At 33.5% G+C, this 22,301-nt stretch overlaps 8 protein-coding genes across 8 annotated transcripts; 5 read left to right on the top strand and 3 right to left on the bottom strand.

Annotated features, from left to right (window-relative positions):
* Positions 1-364: 364 nt before the first annotated feature.
* Tsp_07789 (40S ribosomal protein S2) lies at positions 365-5,346 on the bottom strand. Its single transcript, XM_003381207.1, has 16 exons — positions 5,248-5,346; positions 4,973-5,205; positions 4,472-4,550; positions 4,273-4,410; positions 4,123-4,224; positions 3,706-4,053; positions 3,333-3,425; positions 3,114-3,258; positions 2,689-3,022; positions 2,358-2,456; positions 1,954-2,004; positions 1,872-1,915; positions 1,183-1,631; positions 819-1,121; positions 599-758; positions 365-513 (listed from the first exon to the last, which is right to left on the bottom strand). Exons 1-16 carry the CDS (start codon positions 5,344-5,346, stop codon positions 365-367), a joined length of 2,826 nt encoding a protein of 941 aa, XP_003381255.1.
* Positions 5,347-5,693: 347 nt separating this feature from the next.
* Tsp_07790 (translation elongation factor G) lies at positions 5,694-7,254 on the bottom strand. Its single transcript, XM_003381206.1, has 6 exons — positions 7,084-7,254; positions 6,885-7,024; positions 6,172-6,288; positions 6,029-6,102; positions 5,908-5,984; positions 5,694-5,852 (listed from the first exon to the last, which is right to left on the bottom strand). The coding sequence occupies exons 1-6, from the start codon at positions 7,252-7,254 to the stop codon at positions 5,694-5,696; spliced, it is 738 nt and encodes a 245-aa protein (XP_003381254.1).
* A 45-nt stretch (positions 7,255-7,299) lies between these two features.
* Positions 7,300-8,118, top strand: Tsp_07791 (forkhead box protein E1). The gene has a single exon (XM_003381205.1). The coding sequence runs from the start codon at positions 7,300-7,302 to the stop codon at positions 8,116-8,118; it is 819 nt and encodes a 272-aa protein (XP_003381253.1).
* Positions 8,119-8,197: 79 nt separating this feature from the next.
* Positions 8,198-9,110, bottom strand: Tsp_07792 (translation elongation factor G). Its single transcript, XM_003381204.1, has 3 exons — positions 9,066-9,110; positions 8,277-8,614; positions 8,198-8,213 (listed from the first exon to the last, which is right to left on the bottom strand). Exons 1-3 carry the CDS (start codon positions 9,108-9,110, stop codon positions 8,198-8,200), a joined length of 399 nt encoding a protein of 132 aa, XP_003381252.1.
* A 1,233-nt stretch (positions 9,111-10,343) lies between these two features.
* Tsp_07793 (WD repeat-containing protein 57) lies at positions 10,344-13,245 on the top strand. Its single transcript, XM_003381203.1, has 14 exons — positions 10,344-10,519; positions 10,574-10,685; positions 10,826-11,143; positions 11,251-11,321; positions 11,384-11,549; positions 11,617-11,637; positions 11,683-11,769; positions 11,822-11,933; positions 12,006-12,099; positions 12,163-12,451; positions 12,649-12,769; positions 12,825-12,907; positions 12,969-13,134; positions 13,193-13,245. The coding sequence occupies exons 1-14, from the start codon at positions 10,344-10,346 to the stop codon at positions 13,243-13,245; spliced, it is 1,869 nt and encodes a 622-aa protein (XP_003381251.1).
* Positions 13,246-13,407: 162 nt separating this feature from the next.
* Positions 13,408-14,534, top strand: Tsp_07794 (lipoate-protein ligase A). The gene is made up of 4 exons (XM_003381202.1): positions 13,408-13,803; positions 13,865-13,972; positions 14,031-14,159; positions 14,217-14,534. The coding sequence occupies exons 1-4, from the start codon at positions 13,408-13,410 to the stop codon at positions 14,532-14,534; spliced, it is 951 nt and encodes a 316-aa protein (XP_003381250.1).
* A 557-nt stretch (positions 14,535-15,091) lies between these two features.
* Positions 15,092-18,327, top strand: Tsp_07795 (mediator of RNA polymerase II transcription subunit 22). Its single transcript, XM_003381201.1, has 6 exons — positions 15,092-15,217; positions 15,337-15,417; positions 15,485-15,722; positions 15,850-16,237; positions 16,293-16,846; positions 18,005-18,327. The coding sequence occupies exons 1-6, from the start codon at positions 15,092-15,094 to the stop codon at positions 18,325-18,327; spliced, it is 1,710 nt and encodes a 569-aa protein (XP_003381249.1).
* A 2,911-nt stretch (positions 18,328-21,238) lies between these two features.
* On the top strand, positions 21,239-21,628 carry Tsp_07796a (hypothetical protein; the record flags this gene model as incomplete). Its single annotated transcript, XM_003381200.1, has 2 exons — positions 21,239-21,284; positions 21,561-21,628. Coding segments are annotated over exons 1-2 (114 nt in total), but the record flags the coding sequence as incomplete, so codon positions are not given.
* Positions 21,629-22,301: the final 673 nt, after the last annotated feature.

The following is a 22,301-nucleotide window of genomic DNA, read 5'->3' as shown; positions in this document are numbered from 1 at the left end:
GTATATTTTCACATAATAACCTTACTTTAAGTGGAACTTTTTCCAAAATCTCGTTATATCTGTTAAAATGACAACCATGCCAACTTACAATTAATCTAAGATCATTAAAGTCACCATCTGAGATGATACTTTGAACAACACAACATTCCCAGTCAACCAACACTTTAGATTTTGTTCCCAAACTATATAATTCTTAACATTCACTATGAGCAAATTAAAATTCAAGTAAGACACAATTTATTTGAATGTTTTATTCAGTGTGTTTCTCCAAGAAAACAATGCAGTACTGATGATTTATACCTGAAAAATAATTTTCATTCGGTTAATTTTCATTTTCATTCTAAAAAGTGCACATATTTATTACTCAGTCCTTTTCTTGAGCAACGCTTAGTGGGTTGCTTTTCAAAAATTCTGCAAAGGCTTGGTATGGTGATCGACTCAATGCTGTCCCTTTCCAAAGATCTGGCGTCAAATAAGAATACGTAGCCGCAATTGCTGCGTACGTTGCTTTGGCTGAAATTGGAATAAAAAGGTAAAACAAAACAACATACAAGCAATAAAATAGGAAACTAAATCAAAGGGATAATGCAAAACGAACCGAAATTGCCAAGTGTGCCGGTAGAACCTTTTGCACAAGTGTAACAATCATCAATGCCAGCCATTTGCAACAACTTTTTAGGAACTGGCGCAGACACAATTCCAGTTCCCTTTGGTGCAGGTATTAAGCGGACCAAAACAGACCCGCATTTTCCAGTCACCTATACATTTTTTCATAATTACAAATATACAAAAAAGGAGTACAAAAACATAACAAATACGCTGCGCAACATTTTACTCACTTTGCAAGGAACTGTATGCGGTTTGCCAATCTTATTGCCCCAATAGCCACGTCGCACAGGTATCACAGACAATTTAGCAGCAATGATGGCGCCTCGAATTGCTGTAGCCACTTCCTTGGAACATTTAACACCAAGACCAACATGACCATTGTAATCACCAATGGCAACGAATGCTTTGAATCGGGTTCTCTGTCCGGCTCTGGTCTGCTTCTGCACTGGCATGATCTTTAACACGTCATCTTTCAACTGTTCGCCGAGTAAAAAGTCAATAATTTCAAATTCCTAAAACAAGGTAAAATTTCAAATTAGTATGCTGTAATAATTATCATTTCCAGTGTATTACTTTTATTGGCAAAGAGTGAAGATAAATTTCTTCCAACGATTTGATTTTCCCATCTTTGACAAGGCGACCAAGCTTAGTTACTGGAATCCATTCTTTCGCACCTTCTTTGCCTCGGGCTCCACCTCGACCCCCACGACCTCGCCCACGAGAACCACGACCACGACCACCGCGACCGCCACGACCACTGCCGTAAAAGGATGGGCGACCAAAACCCGCAGACGATCCTCCACGGCTATAGGCAAAGCTCCCTCCTCTGAAACCACTTCCACTGAAACCACCGCCAGCACTGTCTCCAAATCCACCAGCGCTGCCAAAGCCGGCTTCACCAAACCCAACGCCGGGATCACCGAAGCCAGCCCCAGCGTCTCCAAATCCGGCAGTAGCTTCTCCAAAAGCACTAGTGCCGAAGCCTCCGTGAAAACCACCTCGATCAGTCATATGAATATAGCCTGAAAGAAAATTTTAAAAATGAATATAACAAACTGAGAAAAAAACCCAAAATAATATATACAATATATAAAAAACTTCAAATATATCTAGTCAAATAAGATTTACAATGTTTTAAGATTTAAGTCTGCATGACCAGCCTTCACAAGTTTATAAATATTGTAAACTGCTTAACAATATGCGAAATCTGAAATTATTATCTGAACAAAAACAAACAGGGTAGAAAAAGCAAACCCAAAGACTTTGTCGGGGTTTTACGCAGAATACAGAGTATAAAAATAACCAACTGATAAATATGAAAAAATAAATTGCATAAAAATCAACCTAATAAGAAATTTCGGCTTAACAACAAACGATAAAGCACTTACACGCTGTCTACAGTATACAGCAAAAGAAAAGTAAGTAGAAATGTGAATTAAAATTTTTATTACAGAAAATTTACCTACTAATCACTTAATTTGATCAAAACATTTTACTTGGAAAAAAATAAAAAATATTCAATTAAATTGATAAATTACTCATTTTTACCATAAAAAGGATCTATACGACTTCAACAAAAAATCACAACGGATATTTTATTTGCAATAATCGTAATAGAATAAAAAGCAAAGTGGATTGAAATTAAAAAAATTTTTCTTGAAATTAAATAGTGCAATGCAGTTAAAAAATGAATAATTTTTAAACTAGCATTATGTATAATTGAAAATCAAGCAAAATTTGAAAAATACCTGCAAATATGTGCAAATAAATACAACGGCGTATTGATTAGCAGCTGAAATGATGGACACCTAGCAAAACACTCAAAATAACACGTTCCTTTTAACCTTCTGTAATAAGTAATAATAATTAATCTGCAGTATTCAACAGCATGTTATACAGGTATATTCATTTTGCAATAAAAGCAACATAAACATAAATAAAAGGCAAAAAACAGCCTTATTCTTATATTGAGGCTTTTATTAATATGTTTTTTGCATTCTAATTTTGTTTTTCAAAAAACAAATTATTTTGGAACGATGCAAACTTTTTTCCTCCTGTTGAACCAAATAAATGAATCACTTGCTCGTCCTGTTGGAGACTTCAGACTGTGCGCGAGAAGATTCGCTTATAAGTTGTTCAGCTATTTCAGGTTTCAAAGGTGCATAACGGCTGTATTCCATTGAATATTCTCCTTTGCCTTCGGTCAAAGAACGCAGCTCAGTAACGAAGCCAAACATGCAATTCAGTGGAGCTTCACAGACGACGGAAAAGAAATTTTCTATTAAATCTGTGCTAATGATCACCGCTTGCCGCTTGCTTAACGCAGCCATAACGCTGCCTTGAAATTCCGTAGGACACGTAGCTTCTACTTTCATCACCGGTTCGATAATATGCCAACGGCCATCGCTGAAAACTAGAATTGATATCCAATAAGAACTGTTACTAATATACAGTTAAATTATTAATAAACTGAAAAAATCATATGAATCAATATAAATATATACCATCATTCATTGCATATTTGGCAGTCAGAATGAAAGCAATTTCAGATGAGTCGACAATGTGATGTGCGCCATCCTTTAGTCGAAAACGAATTCCAGTAACCGGAGCCCCGATCAGTGGTCCCTTCTGGCAAGCTTCACGAAAACCCTTAAAAAAATGAACAGAAGAGTCAGAGTCATTCGAATAATGACAGTATTAAAAAGAAAAAAAAAAGATCGCACCTTGTCAATTGCCGGCATAAATTGTTTCGGTACATTTGTGCCAATGCATTCGTCAGTAAAAATTAAATCTAAATTCTGGTTTGGGGGCAACGGCTATAAGAGAATTAATTATTTCAAAAATTTTAAAACTCGGATAGAGTTTTAAAATGACTACTAGGTTTGTATAAGAAGATGTTCGATTGAACAATTTGAATTAAAAGTACCACAATTGACGAGATTAAGCAATAAAATTACCGACCAGCAACCCTACCACGGAGGAAACAATATTGAACCAATAAAATAATACAATGAACTAGTCAATCAAAAAATGTGAGCACACGAAATTATGCCCTAATGGAAGGTAAATGCAAAATTCGAGCATGCGAATCATCACCTCACAGACGCCAATCACACGACCGTATTGCCCATGACCGCCAGTCTGCTTTCGATGCCAGTAATCAAAGGCGCATTTTTCTGTAAGGGTTTCACGGAAGGCGACCTTCGGCTTACCGAGCTCCACTTCGCAGTTGTATTCGGCTTTCATTCGCTGCGCATAAACTTCGAGCTGGAGCTCGCCCATACCAGACACGATCACCTCTTTCGCTTCGACGTTGTATTCACGATGAAACGTTGGATCTTCTTTGCAAAATCGATTCAACGCTTTCAAAAAATTATCCGCATCCTTTTTCGCTTTTGGTTTAATCGCCATCGACACCACAGGTTTTGGAACATAAATATTTTCCTGTGAATAATAATTTGAATCACGTCAAAGTAGTCAAAAATATGAAAAGAACCAAAAAATAAAAATTACCAAAGCTAATTTTCTACTTGCATCGCTTAAAAACGTATCGCCAGAAGCGCATTCCAAACCAAAGGTTGCACAAATATCACCGGCATAAGCTTCTTCAATATCCTGCAAACAATTTTTTGACAAAAATATTATCAAAAATAATTTCCATACTTCCATTCGATTTGCATGCATGCGAACCAACCTCTGCACGCGTGTACGTTTCCAAGTTCTGCTGTTCACAATTGCCGAACCACGGCCCATCCGACCTTGATAAATTCGAAAATAAGTCAATTGACCAAATTTTCCAGCCTTAAGAAACATTCGATACAAAATTTAATATAGAAATGAAAATTAATTGAACTCTGAATACCTCCAACTTGAACGCTAAACCGACAAAAGGTTTCTGATCAGTTCTACTTGGATCCAAACGCTCTTGAACAACATGCCCACTAAAAAATTGAAAATTTTTCTCATATGTGAAGAATAACCATTTTTCTCATCCGTATTAATTGTATTAAGAAACTTTAAACAATTTCATTTTCGTTTAACTAATTTTAAAGTAAAACGTTTTAATGTAAACAGTTTAAAGCAGATTATAGAAAAGAAATTCATTGAGTGGATCGAATCATGACCACCAGAGGGCAAAATGTGTTCCAAGATGAACGACCAAACGTCGAAGCTTGGAAATAACGATGACGAAGACAGCGGCCACAACGTAAAAAAATTCCTAACCCAAGATGATCCGCTGTACGGTGAAGTGAACACCGTTACGCAAGAAATTTACAACAACGTGGTTGAACAAGCAGAACAATGTCAAAGTGAGGATAATCAGTGGAAATTGTTCTATGAACAGAAAGACGTCAGATTTTACAGCCGTGAAATGGAATGCAAAGATGTGGTCACTGATCCGGTGATTGCCAAGTTCTCCATTCCGGGTGTGACAGCCATGGAATGTGCGCAGTGCTTCTTCAACCCACAGTGCAAACGTATCTGGGATAGACATCTGGATTCGTTGGATGTTCTTGAACATCCGGCCGACGACACGTTCATGCTGTACCAGTTGCAGAAACGATTCTGGCCCGCCAAACAACGTGATTCACTGTTCTGGGTTCATTTGCGTCGACTGCCCAACAAAGATCCAAAAACCTCCAGTACAGTGCTGGTCACTTTCAACAGTTCAACACATTCAAAAGCACCGCCAGCAAATGCTGGCAATCTCGTCCGAAGCCAATTTTCCGGCTGCATGCTTTGCCATACGATCCAAGTCAGTGATGACAAATTGAAAACACAAAGCCAAATCACCCGCGAAGATGTACGCTGTGAAGCTGTTTACACCAATCAAGTCAATCCTGGAGGCTGGTTTCCGAAACGTATCCTTCGAGGATTATACAAGCAACAGTATCCACAGTTCATCAAGGCTTTCATCAAATTTACTCTGGATCATGCCAAGAATAAGTCGATTGAATTTTAAAATTTTCACTTTCAATTTATCATTATTAAATTATTAATTAATAAAATAATTATAATTTTCCTACTGCAAAAGTTATTTGTAAATTTCTTCCCAAATTGATACAACAAACAAACAAACATGCTTACTCGATTTCAACGTTGGCTAAATTTTCCACCTCGCTTGGATTAGGCAGATAATCGATGATAGCGTCAAGCAACGGCTGTACACCTTTATTTTTTAAAGCTGAGCCCAAACAGACTGGAATAAATTTTCTACCCAATACTGCTCGACGTATGGCTGCCTGTATAATGAATAATGCATAAACAGAAAATTGAAAGTTACTTCAAATTGCCAACTCGTAGTTGATCAGCAGTTGGCTTCTTCTCCAACAAAAACAAATCGCCCAAAGTATCGTCCACATTGCTCACATGCTCTAAAAATACTGACTGTTTAAAAATAAAATGAAAAAAATTATACCTATCAATTCAAATAAACGGTCCTGTGATTCAGCTCTCATCTCTTTTGGTATTTCATCTTTGCGAATTATTTCCCTAAAATATCCATACGATTATTCAATAATATATTTTTTGTCGTTTTTCAAAATATATAAATCACGTCACCCTTGAGGACCGTCAAAAAACAAAGCATGCTGATTTATTATGTCCACTAATCCCGAAAAATTGTTCTCTGTACCAATAGGCAAATGCAAAAATGCAGTATTCAAGCCAAGTCTTTGCCTGAAAAAAAACTATAATATCAACAAAAATAAGAAATATTAATGTTGATAGATAGAAAGAAGATAAAGAAAATTTTGAAGGATGCAAATAGTTTATTTTCAGTTATATCTTCAAAAGCATTAAAATAAAGATAGAAAAAAACTTCAGATGTCTCATCGAATAATTAAAATTAAAATATTTATTGACACTTCACTTTGTTAATCGTTTCGCTATTTTAAGTTAAATGATTATCAACAAGCGCTAAATGACCCAAAAAGAAACATTCCAATTAATCATGTTTATATGCTTCGTGGTGCCGTTGTTTCATTATTTCATCAGAAATATGCAGAATTTCTCCAGAGCTACATCTCGTCATATGTACTAGTTGAAATTTTTTCAAAAGTTGCTCCTATACATTAGATGCAACTCGTAACTTTGAAGTAATTTTTTCCTCAAAAACTTTTTCTCCCATTCTATTACAAGCAATCTCTACAGTATAAATGTGGAAAACGTAAACAATATTAAATTTATATTTAAATAAAAAGATTTGTGGTTTTCTGAAATTTAAGCTAACTAAATTCATGGCAAAACTGTTGGGCATATATCTTGACGTTAACTGTAGTAAAAAGTCGCATGTACGATGTGTGTATGTAATACGAGAAGCAAAGCTGAAAACAAAAGTCTGATCCGGATATGGCGAACCTGTTTCACCAACACTAATTTTTTTTATTTCTCTTAAGCCAAGTGCAAAAGCCAGCTGAAGAAATATGCCATATGCCACATGAGCATGCGAAGTAGCTTTGGCGAATAAATCACCGAAAAGGCGCCATTTGACGAAGCACAGTTGTCGATTATTGGGAAAGTGAAGCTCGCTGCGCCGCAGACAAGCCGTCGCCGTCGGCTGCAGCTGTTGACGTCGGTCACTGCAGACGCCTTGGCGCCACACGGTCTGCGAGCACGAATTTCAGCTTCACCATTCAGCTTCATTCAAAAGCCTTTCTTTCCACTGCCATGAACGACCAAAATTCGAGCATGCCTCAGAAAATCAGAATTCCACGCCACACCCACAGTTTGGAACGATTTCAACAATCCATGAGATGTGCCATTCACGATGCTGACGAGAAGCCTTGGCTCAGCTACGTCGCTCTGATTGTTTTAGCTTTGTTAAGCAGCCCAAGCAGACGAATGAAGCTTGACGAAATTTACCAATTTGTCGAGCAAACGTTCCCCTATTACAGAAAACGTCGAGCACCGAACTGGCGCAACAGTATCCGGCATAACCTTTCGTTAAACGACTGCTTCGTCAAAGTGGCACCACGACCAGATGCACCCAAACGTAAAGGTAACTATTGGACTTTGCATCCAAAATGTGACAGCATGTTCGACCAAGGTACGTTGCTGAGACGAAGTAGGCGATTCAGGTTGGCGGATGATCAAAATCACCCTGACCAACCACAACAATCACACTGTTCAAATTCGTTGCTAACTGTGATGGAAAAGATCAACGACGAACTACGCAGATGGAAAGCCCAAGCAAATAATAACGATACAACGACCGCGGATGACAAGCCGATCCAAGTGGATTCTACATTCACATACGAAACTTCAATGCCACCGTATGAGTATCCAAATTATGACAACAGTCAGTATTGTTGCACGAATTACAAACCTGATTACAATTCCATGCATACTGTTAATAACGATCATTATTTTTACCATTCCAGCGCATCTTTCCAACCAAATCATAACGAAATCTATCCAATTTCCAATGTTAAAATTATCTCACCACCACCTTCTTGCCGATATTCCCAACCTTCTGAATTTTACTCTTATCATTATTATTCACGCTGAACATTGCTTAAAACATGTACAATTTCCGGTGATCATAATTCATATATCTCATTTATCAGAAATGCAAATAAAAAGAAAATTAATCTGACGATATTCTGAATTCAATTTGCATTAAAAAAATTATTCTTCTTTCCATCCGAAAAAGAACGGTTACTTACCGCATGGAATTAAGAACCCTGTGTGCGTTTGCATTCTGCCGATCAAGCTTGTTGACAAAAGCAATAAATGGAACGTTATAACGATTTATCTGACGGTATACTGTAAAAGTTTGACTTTGCACACCGGCCACGCCGCACAGTATCAAAACGGCGCCATCCAATACTCGCAAAGCGCGTTCTACTTCAACAGTGAAATCCACATGACCAGGCGTGTCAATTATATTCACCATCACGTTCTTCCAGTGAACATAAGTCGCTGCCGATTGAATAGTTATGCCACGTTGACGCTCCAATTCCATAAAGTCCATCGTTGCACCCACTTGATCCTTGCCTTTCACCTGTTAACGAAAAATAATAATTCATTTCCATTCTTCAACTATAACATATATTTACTTTATAAATAATTTTATAAAATAAAAACATCCACTAAATAAACATTTAAATCACATCTGTACAAAATTTCAAAAATGAAATATTTTAACTGATAGAAACGAGAAAACTTAAAGACTAAAGAAAACTATCATTACAAAATATAAACTCAACATAATAAACTACTTTTTCTGCTTATTGTATTTACGAAAAAAATAAGCACAAGAAATTTCAAATGACAATGTAGTATTTTCCAAATATAGATAAAACTAAATTAAAAAAATAAACAATTCAACTTGAAATTTATTTGAAAATACAATAAATTTAACTCTGTTTCGCTCGCAAAAATGATTAATATGAAGAATCAAAATAAAAAAATCTATACATTTTCTGCTGTTTTAAGCTTTGCAGCATATTAACAATCTTTTGTATTTCATCAGCAGCTTCTATATGCAAAGCTGTCATTTCATTATTGCTTCAGATATTTAAAAATTGTATATTTCAATGATACAATAAAATAGTTTTTAAAGTTATAGTCAGTATAATGTTAAAATTTTTATGATATGAAGTAAAACAACTGAATTTATCCAAAAAAATATAAATTTTTAAACCTTATACAATTTACTTTCTACATAAAATGGTAACCTACGCCGTGAATGAAAGTAAAAGTTTTGAAAATAGTAATAGAACAGATAGTTTTAAGCATTGTTCTTGATATGAAATTCTGAAAACACCGCGAGACTTTATAAAACAAATATATCAAAAAGAACAACTCAAGAATGCACAATGAAAACGAGAATGGTGTACATTCACTTTTACAATTACATTAATTACACAGGTATTTTAAAATACATTAACATCAGATACCCGACAATAACAAATATTTCGAAACAAAAAATATTATTCATATCATTATTTTTTAAATTAAATATAAAAATTAGAACATTAAATTGTGATTATACAAATCATACTTCATGCATTTCTTTAATTCGTCCGGCGTAATATAATATGCGCTCTGTGACTGTGGTCTTGCCCGAATCGATGTGAGCAGATATTCCAATATTTCTAATTTTTTCAGAAGGAATAATTTCTGCTTCGCCACAAAAATAACGCAGTTGAAATTTTTGGGCTCTCTGCTTAAATCAAGTTTTTGAAATTCACATTACTCAAATTAAAACGCTAAATTCACCTTAAATAATGCACATTGTATGGTTTTCACAATACAGTTCATTTCGAGAACAATGACAGTGTCCTTTTTTTAAATTTAAAACGTATTTACTGTACTTTCTGTAAAAAATAATAAAGTCTGTGAAATTTAGTTAATAAAAAACAAATTATAATTGTTGCATGAATAATACTAATATTATATCTACCATATTATTTATGTTATTCACGCATATTTCAATTCAAACCAACTAAATTATTTTTATCTGAAATAGAGAGTAGATACCAATTTTATATAATAAAATTTTTTAAGCAAAAATATGTATAATTTAAACCAAATTACAAATAAAAATTCATAATTAATATTTTTTTAAATTGTTCCACTATTGTGATTTTGAAAATTAGGTAAAGTACATCATAGGATACTGTATGTCCTGTAGTCTACAGTTTACTGCAGTTTTTTGATTTAAAAAATTTTTTCTGAATTGTTGGTATTGCATTCTCATGGTGTGAATATTCATTTTACTGAATAAAATGACACGGCATCAGAAAAATGCTACTGCTTCAACAGTTTATTCCTATCATGAACGAAAAAAAGATCAGAAAGCTTCTGGTTATGGCACACTCGAAGAACGCTTGGAAAAGGCTGCTTTAAAAGACTTCGACTGCTGTTCCTTAACTTTGCAACGCTGCAAAGACCCAGTCGTAAAGTTTGTCGTTTAAAGATATAGTTCGAATAAATGCAATTGTAGTCTTTCTTTTAGTCAGGATGGATATTTGTTTGAATACGAAGCTATTCTGAAGTACATCTTGCATCAGAAAAAGGAAATTGCTCGAAAAAGTAAATTATATGCTAATTATTTGGAAAAAAAACAGGTCAGTTGATTTTTATTATTTTTATATAATTAACATAAACGATAATAAATTATACGTGAGAAGAATATTAGTTTTTTTGAACTTTTTGTATTATTCATTTATGTTGTAATTTGTAATTTCTAAATATATTCTTCGTTTAGCAAGAGGAAGTTGAAATGCAGAATGCAGAGTATAATAAGCAAGTGCGAAAATTTGTAGCATCAGAAGCTACACCTGCTCGTCGGATGAATGTTGAAGATGACAGCAGTTTAGCAACAACATCGACGGGATTAGGAAATCAAAAATCTCGAAGCTTTTGGGTTCCTGGGTCTGAAATGGCAAAGGAAAGTGCTGTTGAAAAACCAGATACGAAAGTACTATGTCCAGTTACTGGTAAGGAGTTAAAGATGAAAAATTTGACGCACATCAAATTTACCGTGGCCAATGGTATTAAAGAATCTGAAGTTTTTACAAAGAAGGTAATTCAAGAAAGATGTGCATCAGATATTTCAGTAGATGCAGTTTTTTAATCTAAGAAATTTAAATTGTTAGTTCGTTTGATTAAATTTGTCATTTCATGTGTAAGGATGTTTACGTGTGCGCTCTCACTGGTGACATTCTGACAAATTCTGTTCCCTGTGCTGTTTTGAAAACTTCGTATTTTCCCTTTTTATTTACTGTTTTAAATTATACGTGTTATCTAATTCTGCTGCTTTTAGAGGAAATGTAATCACAGTGTCGGCTTTGGAAAAAGTTGTTAAAAAAGACATGATTGATCCATTTAATGGTAGAAAGCTGACGGATAAAGATATTATTTTACTTCAGCGTGGTGGCACTGGATTTGCTGCAACAAATGAAAAATTGAATGCAAAGCTTTCTCGACCTGTTATGGAATTACAATAATAATTATTAAAATATCTGTATTTGTATCATTTTTTTTGTATGTTTACAGTTGCGTTACTGTCATCTTAATGTATTTCAAAGTGAAAATAATCTGATGAATGTAACATAAAGTTAGATTTTCAGCACTATGATGAATCATCCAGGAAATGCTGTGGCAATCGCTCGTCCATCGAAACCGCATGAAGTTGTTCGTCAGTCTGAGGTTTTATTTTTTTTTATTTTGATTTACATTTCTTATATGGTCATTGTTTCAGGAACAGAAACGATCTTCTCATTTGATGGCTCCCATCATGTCACTAATAGGTCATGAAGGAGAGATTTATGCTGCAGCATTTAGCTACGATGGTACGATGTTGGCATCCGGCGGTTTCGATCAAAAAATCTGTATGTAATAAGGGTTGCGAATTATACTTGAAAATGATCTGAGTTTGTATTCAGTTCTTTGGAATGTGTACGGAGAATGTGAAAATTTTGCATTACTCAGTGGACACAATGGCGCCATTATGGAACTCCACTTTTCTGCAGACAATGAGTAATAATATTCATTTAGAAATTGTATAACACGAAATTTATTTCTGTGATATTATTTTCATAGTGTGCTGTTCACTTGTTCAACTGACAAAACAGTGCGCCTTTGGGATATGGAGACTGGTGTCTGCATTCGAAATTTCAAAGGTCACACTTCATTTGTCAATTCATGCCATCCAGCCAGACGTGGTCCGCAGCTTGTCTGCTCAGGCAGTGATGATGGCACGATTAAAGTTTGGGATAGACGCCAGAAAAAGTGCATTTATTCGTTTGAAAATGTATATCAAGTCACAGCAGTAACTTTCAATGACACTGCGGAACAAATTGTTTCTGGTGGCATTGAAAATGATCTCAAGGTAGATAATTATTCATAATGAATATTCTAGAATTTTTTTTCCAAAGATGTATCACTTTTTTATTTTCTTATTTGTTAAGGGGAAGACAGTTAAAAAATAAGCACCGTATTTGGAAATGCAAGTTTATTTAGCAATTCATACTGTAATTTTATATTTCATAATATTTTAATGCGAATACTTGTAAAAAATGCATTCAGATTTGGGATATCCGCAAAGAGTCACCAATGTTTACACTCCGTGGCCATGGTGATACCGTCACTGGACTCAGCTTGAGTCCTGATGGTTCTCACGTATTGTCAAATGCAATGGACTGCACAGGTGAATTGTTTATTTTATTTAACATGGTCAAGATTTATATTTGGTTCGTTTTCAGTTCGAATTTGGGATATACGACCATTTGCGCCAGTAAATCGTTGCGTTGCTGTTTTGCAGGGCGCTCAGCATAATTTTGAAAAGGTAACGTGAAAAATTATCCCAACAGAAAGAAAGAATAGAAATATGGTGAGAATTGTTGTAGAATTTGCTTCGTTGCGCTTGGTCACCTGATGGAATGAAAGCATCGTCCGGATCAGCGGATCGTTTTGTATATATTTGGGATCTGAATTCACGCCGCGTTCAATATAAACTCCCAGGACATTTTGGTTCAGTAAATGTTACTGCTTTTCATCCATGTGAACCAATAGGTAAGTTTCGAAAATAATTAGCAGTGATTTTTTTACTAAACTTGCTTGTTTCTTATAGTTTTGTCCGCAGGAAGTGACAAAAAGATATTTCTGGGAGAATTGCAAATTTAATATTTTAATATGATATTTGTTTTAAATAGAATAAAAAATTTTGATACAGTGAAACTTTTTCATCATTTGTTGTGCTTTTCTTTTTTATGAATGCAAATTGCATATTGTGAAAATTTTATTGCGAGATTGCATTTTTTGAAGAAAAAAAACATTAGGTATAATATGCGCAAAGCTGTAGTATGGCTTTCGAAAAGTACTTGCATATTCGAGAATCTTGCTTTCGAGCATTGGCTCCTTTTGAACGGTGATTTCAGTAACAGAGACGGCTTGTTGATTTGGCGAAACCGTCCGGCAGTAGTGATTGGTCGTCATCAAAATCCTTGGTTAGAAGTCAACTTGGAATGGGTAAAAGAAGCAGGTGTTGATCTAGCCCGGCGCCATAGCGGCGGAGGGACAGTATATCATGATATGCAAAATATGAATGTATCATTTTTGACAACAAACAAGCGTTACAATCGACTGAAGAATTTGTCTCTCGTACGTCAAACTGTCGAACGGATCACCGGCCTGCAACTTGCTATCAATGACAAACACGATTTGCTTCTTTGCGGGCATAAAGTGAATTTGTGACAGATTATTTCATACAACAATTGTTTAAATACTGACAAGTTGATTTCAGATATCTGGTACGGCTGCAAAATTGACTTCAAATGCAGCTTATCATCATTTGACTGTCATGCTGGATGTAAACTTGAAACGACTTTCTCTTGCTTTGAATTCCAATATCGTATTATATTTATTATTCTTATTTTGAGACAAATAAAGAGTTATGTTTATTTTTTTAGCGCGGAGTTTTGACAAATGCTACAGAGAGTCGACGTTCTTCGGTCATATCTCTCCGGCAATTTCAACCCGAATTGGATTATGACCAACTTGTAGAAGCAGTCGTTGAAGATTTTGCCAGAAATTATGAAGTATGATTTTAATAAAATGAAGACGTATGAAAATGATTAAAAAAATTTTTTGTTCAGTCGTGTCAAGTGGAAAATGTTTTACACGTCGATGATGGTCATTTTGTGAATATATCTGATAATGTTGAACAATTGAAAAGCTGGAATTGGCGATTTGGTCAGTCACCGAAATTTGTTCTCGACCGTGTGCTTCGGCCAAGAAGTCAATTTGAATGTCGATTACGAGTCACTGTTGTCCATGGACTAATAGAGCGAATCGAATTGATTAAGAAAAACCAAGTTTCTGATGCTTTCAGCGAAGCCGCATTGTTTACAGGAATACCGTTTGACACGGACGCACTTGAACAAATAATCGTTTCTGCAATTCATTCATTGTAGAAAATATGTGAGAAACGATCTTTTGTTTTCCTTAAACTGAATGCCAATTAAAATCAACTGACCAAACGGTGCCTGCCTGCTTGTACAAGCAAACAACGTAAGTTAAAAAATGAGAATCATATAAATATTTGTTAATATAAAAACCATTTTTTTCTTATTGAACTGAAGGTAAAATGGCAAAATTGAAAGCGACGTACAATTAATTTGCTTTAGACGCATTATTCAAACTTTCCAAGTTACAGTATGACAATACTGTAATATGGTTTCAATTTTATTGTATGATTTATTGCAGTTTTTTAGTATTTATGGAAACGATTTTTTAATAATAAACATTAAAGTTGTTTAAATTTGTACAGATATGATGGTAATACCTTTTTTGAACAAGTTTTCCTTTAAGAAACAATTTTGTCAGTTTGATAGTGTGCATTATGCTAATCATGCATTCTGCGAAATAATTTTCTTTAAACATATTATGAATAAATATTAATATTGTGGCTTAGTACTAAAAAAATTGTATGTTTATTTATCCTTTTTAGGCGACTGATAAGAAATAAAGAATGGATGAAGGACGAAAGAACATTAATGCGCGTAAAGCTATGCTTTTGAAAGAATATCAGGTTCTTTTACAGCGTAGCGTGAAATCTATCCGTGAAAACTTCACTGAAATCATTCGAATGGCAAAGGTATGTTTTCCTTTTTCATTCATTTATTTATGTATATATTTGTTTTTAGCTTCTAAATTTAAATTTTTAACTTTTCTGAAATAATTTTGAATTTAATTTTTTGAAATATTGTTTTTCAGGTAGGGGAAGAAGGTCAAGTAAGTCGTCTTACTGAATATGAGCATGAGCTTTTTGAAATGCAAATCCGTGCAGCTAACATGGTATAAATTTGTTTTTTTTTTGTTTAAATGCATTCTGCTGAATTATGAAACTTTCCAATTTTTGCAGACTCACGCTGCTGAAGCGTTGATAAAAATGGTCACCGATTTGAAACAGTTTCTTATTTTAAACGATTTCGCTTACATCAACGAATCCATTACTACCGCTGCCGTCCATAGCCAAATAACTCAAAGGGAATTTCGTGATAAATTGATCGCCGTCAAAGAAGAAATGACATTTTACCTTCAAGAAGCTGAACAAGAATATTACAACACTGCGTTGAAAAACAGCGTATCTGTATTAGATTGTAGCATTAATGAAAATAAATAAATGACATTTATGTTGCATTAAAATTTTCAATTGACCGCATGTAGGTATTAATCCACAGTTATTTGTATTTTTCTGTTTTTTCAGTTTAATATAATTGTTTTCAGTAGTTGAAATTGAATGTTTAAGAATAGAAATGACTTTGGATGAATTCGGAACAGAACTGTACGTGGACCCATGGCAGACATTTGTATCCATAAAGGGGAAACTTCGTAAACGGGCATTCCGTTCCCCAAATTTGGCCGAAGTAGTCAAAGATTACGACGCGTTGGCGAGTCGGTTGTTGGACGAAAATTGTACCGAATACTCAGCTTTGTGCAGGATGAACATGGCAAAGTGTAAAAATCAACTGGGCAATATTGACCAAGAGGCAGTCGAATATAGAACAGCTGGTCGACTGTACATACGTGCGGAGAAGGAGAAAGAATCTGTTGAAAATCGACTTTCCATGGAATGCCTTTACATGGCAATGCATTGCTACAATGAAGCAATCCGGTAGGCAATGGTGCAGTAAAGGTAAACCATGACAAATTGTCATTGTGGATTTCAGATTGCATTTGTCCCAAGGACAGAAGCTGTTAGCCGCTTCGTTATTAATCGAACTTGGCAAAGAGCTAGCCTGTATGCAACATCCCGAAGATGCGATACAGAATTTCGAAAAAGCGATACATCTTCTGGACACTCATCCGCACGCTGTTGGACACGCCCTACGTTGGAAACTGTGCGTGGAGACGTCGGTTGGATTTTTGGCCGATGCAAGACAAACTTCAAACTTTTACAGGCAAATCGTCGAATCGTGGCCGAACAGCGGTTTCAGGAAACTGCATTTGAATGAGCTGGAAATTATTACTGTCATGCTTTTATTAGCGTTGAAGCCGATCAAAAGTGAAATGAACGATTTCGAAAAGCGGGTTTTGCAACGTTATTCAGATGAAACGGACGAGGCACTTTTGTCGTCATGCCAAGGTTCACTTTTGCCCAACGATTCTTACATTATCAGCGTGGAAATTTATCTTCATTTGAAGTCCTTCGTCTTGGCGATCAATAACAACGATCCCAGTGCTGCGGACATCGCCTTGACTGCCATCCACCACCATAATGTCAGTGTTTATTTGGTCGATTTTGGATTGCAGTTGATTGATTCGATAAGCTGAATTTTTTTTGTAATTTTTATCGTTTAAATAAATATTAATTTCAGTAGAATGCTTATTTGTACTTTTCTTTAAGAAAATACGAAAACAGGAAATGAAAAAAATAGTCCTAAAACGTTAATGAAAAGCACCAATACTATAGAAAATTTTGAATTGCATGTAATGTTCCCTTTATTACTTGCTAAATATATCACATTTTATATATTATTTTAATCATAATGTACTTTTATAAAATAAAAAAAACAATTAATGCAATTCAAGTTATTTAAGTTATAAATTCTACAGTAATATAAATTTGGTAAATTACCATTGTCTAAAGAATGTTTGATGAAAATTGTAAACTAATGTTCACTTTATACAACTGAAGCATTTTTAAAGTGAAACTTGATTATTTATTTTTGCAACATAATTTTTTTTCAAATTTTGAAACTGATTTCCATTTCGATAGTCTTGACAATCAGTAACTGTAATAATAACAAAAAAAACATGTTTGAATTGATCATTGTTTGTGCTTTGAAAAAATGTGACATTTTGATTTTGCTATAATTAGTGTATTTTGCAATTATGAAAAGTCATTTTACGTAAATAATTTTCCACTTTATTAACGATTCATTTTTTTTGTTTTTTCTTTGTTTTTGGCTTTAATTTTTTACATTAAAAAACAGATTTTTTGTTTGACTTTCATGATGCGCATTTGTATATTTAAGCTTTATTGTTTAGTTGTGGATGATGTTGTTTCATTCATGTCTTTTCTCATAAATTAAGTTGCACTTGCCGGCAGTTCTTGCCGTTATATTTGGTTGAAAGTTTTCGCCATTGACTAAATAAGGCGTATCTTGCGAAAGAATAGTTTTATCGTTCTTAAATGCTAACGGGCCGTTTGTAATGACTGCGTTGTATGCTCGATTTGAAAATATTTTCAACACGCTTGAAGATGTTCTGTTGCTTATTTTAGTGAAAAAGCTACTGCCATTTTGTTGATTCTGGATATGTTGTGCTGTTTTGTGGTTATTCCACACTCTGACCAATGAACTGTCGGTCTGACAGCAGTATGCAAATTATTTTTTTTCGTAATCTCTTTTCGCTCACATTAACTGGTGCGCATTGTTAGAATTGGTTCATTCTGCCGGAGCTGATGCTTCACTACCGTTGCGGGTATTTATCAAGTCGCTGTTTTACAACGAATCATCCGTATCGTTGGAAGTGGACAGTGATTTTAAAGTGAGAGACGTGATCAATGCATATGCATATCGAACTGGTCACAGTGAAAAAGACGAAGAATTTGTACTGAGATTTCATGATCATTCGCCACTGAATTCAGAAGATGTTTTGCACGTACTTGGCATATATAATGATGAAGAACTGATAATTTCTGTTCGAGGTATGGTTTTATTTATTTCACTAATTTTGTATAAAGAAATGAAAGTAGATTAATATTTTATATGATTGGCATGTTTAATTTCTGCCGATGTGAAGTTGTTAGTCACATTTCAGACGATAGTGCTTTTAATCCAGTGTTAGTTTAAATGCTTAAATGAAGTGCCGAAACTGCGTATAGGAAAAAGAAACAGCAAATGTTTATTTTATACAAGAATATCTTTTTTCCAATGAACGTGAAAAGTTATCGCACTTTTGATCAATAAGTTGGAATTGAGTGATTGTTGGTAGTAAATTTTCCCTTTATCTACTTTTAATCATTTGCCAATTGATAAAATTGTATTATTTATTATTTAGAGATGTCAGTTGTCATTTAATAAAACGGTAAAAATAACTGAATGACCTAGAAATTGTTATTGAATTTTGAAATTGCGAAAAAGTGAAATGGGAGAACTTGTTTCCGTCGGTGGGCGTCATAATTATGCGAATTTGTACATTTCCGTTGATGAAAGTCTTTGATTTAATCGAATTGAATATAATTATGACAAGTCGATTATGATTCCAACAACATCGGTCCGATTTTTATCTAACCACCAATTTTATTATTGTTGCAAAAGATTTTGATTTTCTTAAAATTTTTAAAATATAATTTTATGCATGTTTTATAAATTTAATGAATTTTGATAATTTTTGTTCAATCACAAGATAAATGTTTGATGTTGTTTCTTTTTGTTCGTCAGATAATTTTTACCAATAAATTTCACAACCTTATTGTATTATAAAATTGTAAAAATTTTGACAATGTTCAAATAATTTGCCACCTTGGTGGGAAAATTGCTCATTGAACATGGTCGTATTTTTATTCGTCATTGATGATGTCAATTTGTTCGCAAAATCAATGTTCATTATAATACAAATAATGATTCCGTACTGTCTGTCCACTTGGTCACAACAGAACAGTTTGTCGATAATTTTGCTGGTGAATTTTGACGCAGTTGGTGTGAATTTGAAAAATGTTTTTGAAAATTTTCAAATGCAAATGTCCAACTACCGTTGTTTTCAGTATGAAAATTTTATTTGTCAAAAACAAAAAGCAGTAATAATAATAAATACAGTATGGATTAGTTTTCATGTAAATAGAAATTTTTGTTTCAATGACGTCATTTAAAAATCTATCTGAAACTGTGAGAAAAAAATATACATAATTATTAGTGAGTTGAAAAATTCAATCTGGACTTTTAATTGACTACTTCTTTGTTGTTGTTGTTGTGTAAACAACGGTTGATTTCAATTGTTTATCCAACTTTCGTATTATCCGTATAGTTTTTCGTATTGGGCTGGTTATTTTTTGTCGTATCTTGGTTCAAGTGTTGTTTATTTCTCTTCGATTTGCATATATCAGTAATTAACTTTTTATAATAATAATAAATAAAATTCTATTGAAATTGTTCAACTGTAAATTTGATGATGGTTTTTTGTTGCTGTTGTTTTTGTCTTCTATTCAACTGATAAATTGGTAATTGTGCAAATGTACGGTTGGTTACTATGTATTTATTTTGCTGCATGTAATGATCTCTTAATGGAAAATAGTAATCGGTTGGATTTGTTTGCTTTCGCAGCAGATAATTGTAATGTTGAACATTGTCTGTTTTTGTTGTATGCTTGCAATCAGAAACAATCAATCGGAGAATTTAAACGACAACCGTTCAAAACTGCGTCGTCGTTTTTGCTATTCAAAATATTTTGCATGTAAATTTTTGTTTCTGTTTCGTTGTTTGTTTATGTTAAATTTATTTCATAAGCTTTTCCTTTTTCGAAACACACCCGATCAACGTTGAATACTGTGACCAGCAAAATTGCCTGTTTACCTACCAATATCATTTTAATATTATTCGTATTCTTCGATGATGCGGTTGTTGTTGTTGTTGTTGTTGTTGTTGTTGTTGTTGTTTGTCAATTCTGAAAAGCTGCAATTGCAAAATGATCAGAAACTGAGATTGTGCAATCAATGACTCGATGACTACAAACGCTTCGGCATATTTTAAGCGTTCACCCGGCCTCGACGACATATCCCGTATACAAATATCTTCTGTTGCCAATAAAAGTGGTGAGTGGTAATTTAAATTTAAAAAAGAGCAGAATTTTAAATAACTGAATTAATTGCAATCAGTAGTGATAATAATTGTTTTGTTTCTCTTTTTAATTAAAATATTCATGTCAAGGTTTTCTTTTTATATTAAAAATTTTTTTTTCTAATTTATTTGGAAGCTGTTTGATTGATCAGTCAGTCAGTCCCTCTTCTCAACTTTATTTTTTCAATAATGACAATGATGCTTTTTGAAAAGTGAACTCGTTTTCTTTACCAAATTTATCATAACCTACATTTTCTGTTGTCTTCTACATACATGCTTATATGTACAGCATTATTATTATTACAATTCATTGACATTACCTTATAATACAATTTATAAATGACTCATTGTAATGATGATGGCATTTGATTGGTGAAATTGTTTATTATAAGTTTGTCATTTCATTTTTATCTGTTTATTTGTGGTGAGTAATAGTTGAAATAATTTATCCTTTTTCTCTCTCCCTGTCTCCTTTTTTCATATCACTGATGAGCAACATTTTGTGATTGTTATAATTACGAGCGTTCTGTTTGATCAGAAACGGTCATCGTAATGAACAAACAAGGCGGAATAATCATTTCTGTATCTAATTATTTGATAATGCTAATTTTCCACGATGCTAATTTCAATTCGATTATTATCAATCATTTTAAAAGTGTATATTTTTTTATTGTGAAGTTCTTTGCAAATCCAAACACGCGTGTATAGAGTTATGATTTGTTTGTGGTTAATTTTGTGTGAATTTTTGTTTATCAATTTTTGATTTTTTTCAATTTTGCATTTCAATCGAGAAAAACATAGCAATGATATTTTGCGTAAGCTTTTGGTTCACTTGGATGTGCGGTTGTGAAATTTGTGAAAATTGCACATCTGGCATGAACAGTTAGTTCAACATTGATAATTTTAGTTTTGCTATTGTATTAGAATAATTTGAATGATGAACAATAAATAATGCAAACATAATCAAATAAAGCATTGTTTGTAATCATGCGAGTTGTTAAATGAATTGAAAAAAATTTTTTTCTTCAAAAATCAGAAATCATTTTTAGCTTTAATAATTGTTTTCGTTGGATCATTAAATTTTTGCGCAGTCTATTTGTTCTCGTTTATTTGACATTTGCCGAACGGTAAGTTTAACGCTATTAGCGGATTATTAAGTCAAAATTATTTGCAACACCGTAACAACTGGTTATTCACGTTTGCAAGCTTTTCCACTGCACAGGCTAGTTTCATTTAGCTGGGAAAATATTTGACAAAAAAGTGTTTTTATTAAAAATTCATAATTTCCCACTGTTGTTGCTTTATTAAAATTTAAATACTATTCCATCTTTCATCCTTCATTTAATGTGACAAAATTGTTTGATGTGCAATTCATGTTAATGATTAGAACATTTGATTATTCTTTTCAATTAGATATGACAGCTTAAATCATTTTGTCAATTTCAATAATCATCAAGTCGATTTGTTCTTTTTTTTCCTCCTTTGATTTTATTGATTTATTTCATTCAGCTTAAAATAAATTATTTTGTAATTTTTACTGTATAATTTATACAAATTGAAACAATTAGAGTTTTCTTCTCCTTTTTTGACTTATCTATATGTTAATTTTTTATAAAATTGTTTTTTCTCCAATTTTTGATAAATTATTTATTTGATATATATTGGTTTTTGTATTTTAAGCGCTTAATTGCTCAAACTTGAATTGATCATAAATATTTATTATTATTTGCATATGTATTAATTAAAAAATAAATAAAAATTGTACAATTTGTTGTCACTTTGTAATTCGTCTTTGTTGTAATATGGTTTGACTGGTCCGTTTGAACTGGTTAGCAAGAAGCAATTATCATTCACGGTTGAGGTTGTGCTTAAAATGAATTTCTACAACCCGGTGTAGAA

This window comes from Trichinella spiralis (genome assembly GCF_000181795.1).
Source record: "Trichinella spiralis strain ISS 195 chromosome Unknown Scfld2, whole genome shotgun sequence".
Classification (NCBI taxonomy): domain Eukaryota; kingdom Metazoa; phylum Nematoda; class Enoplea; order Trichinellida; family Trichinellidae; genus Trichinella; species Trichinella spiralis.
This window is presented reverse-complemented; position numbering and strand designations above follow the sequence as displayed.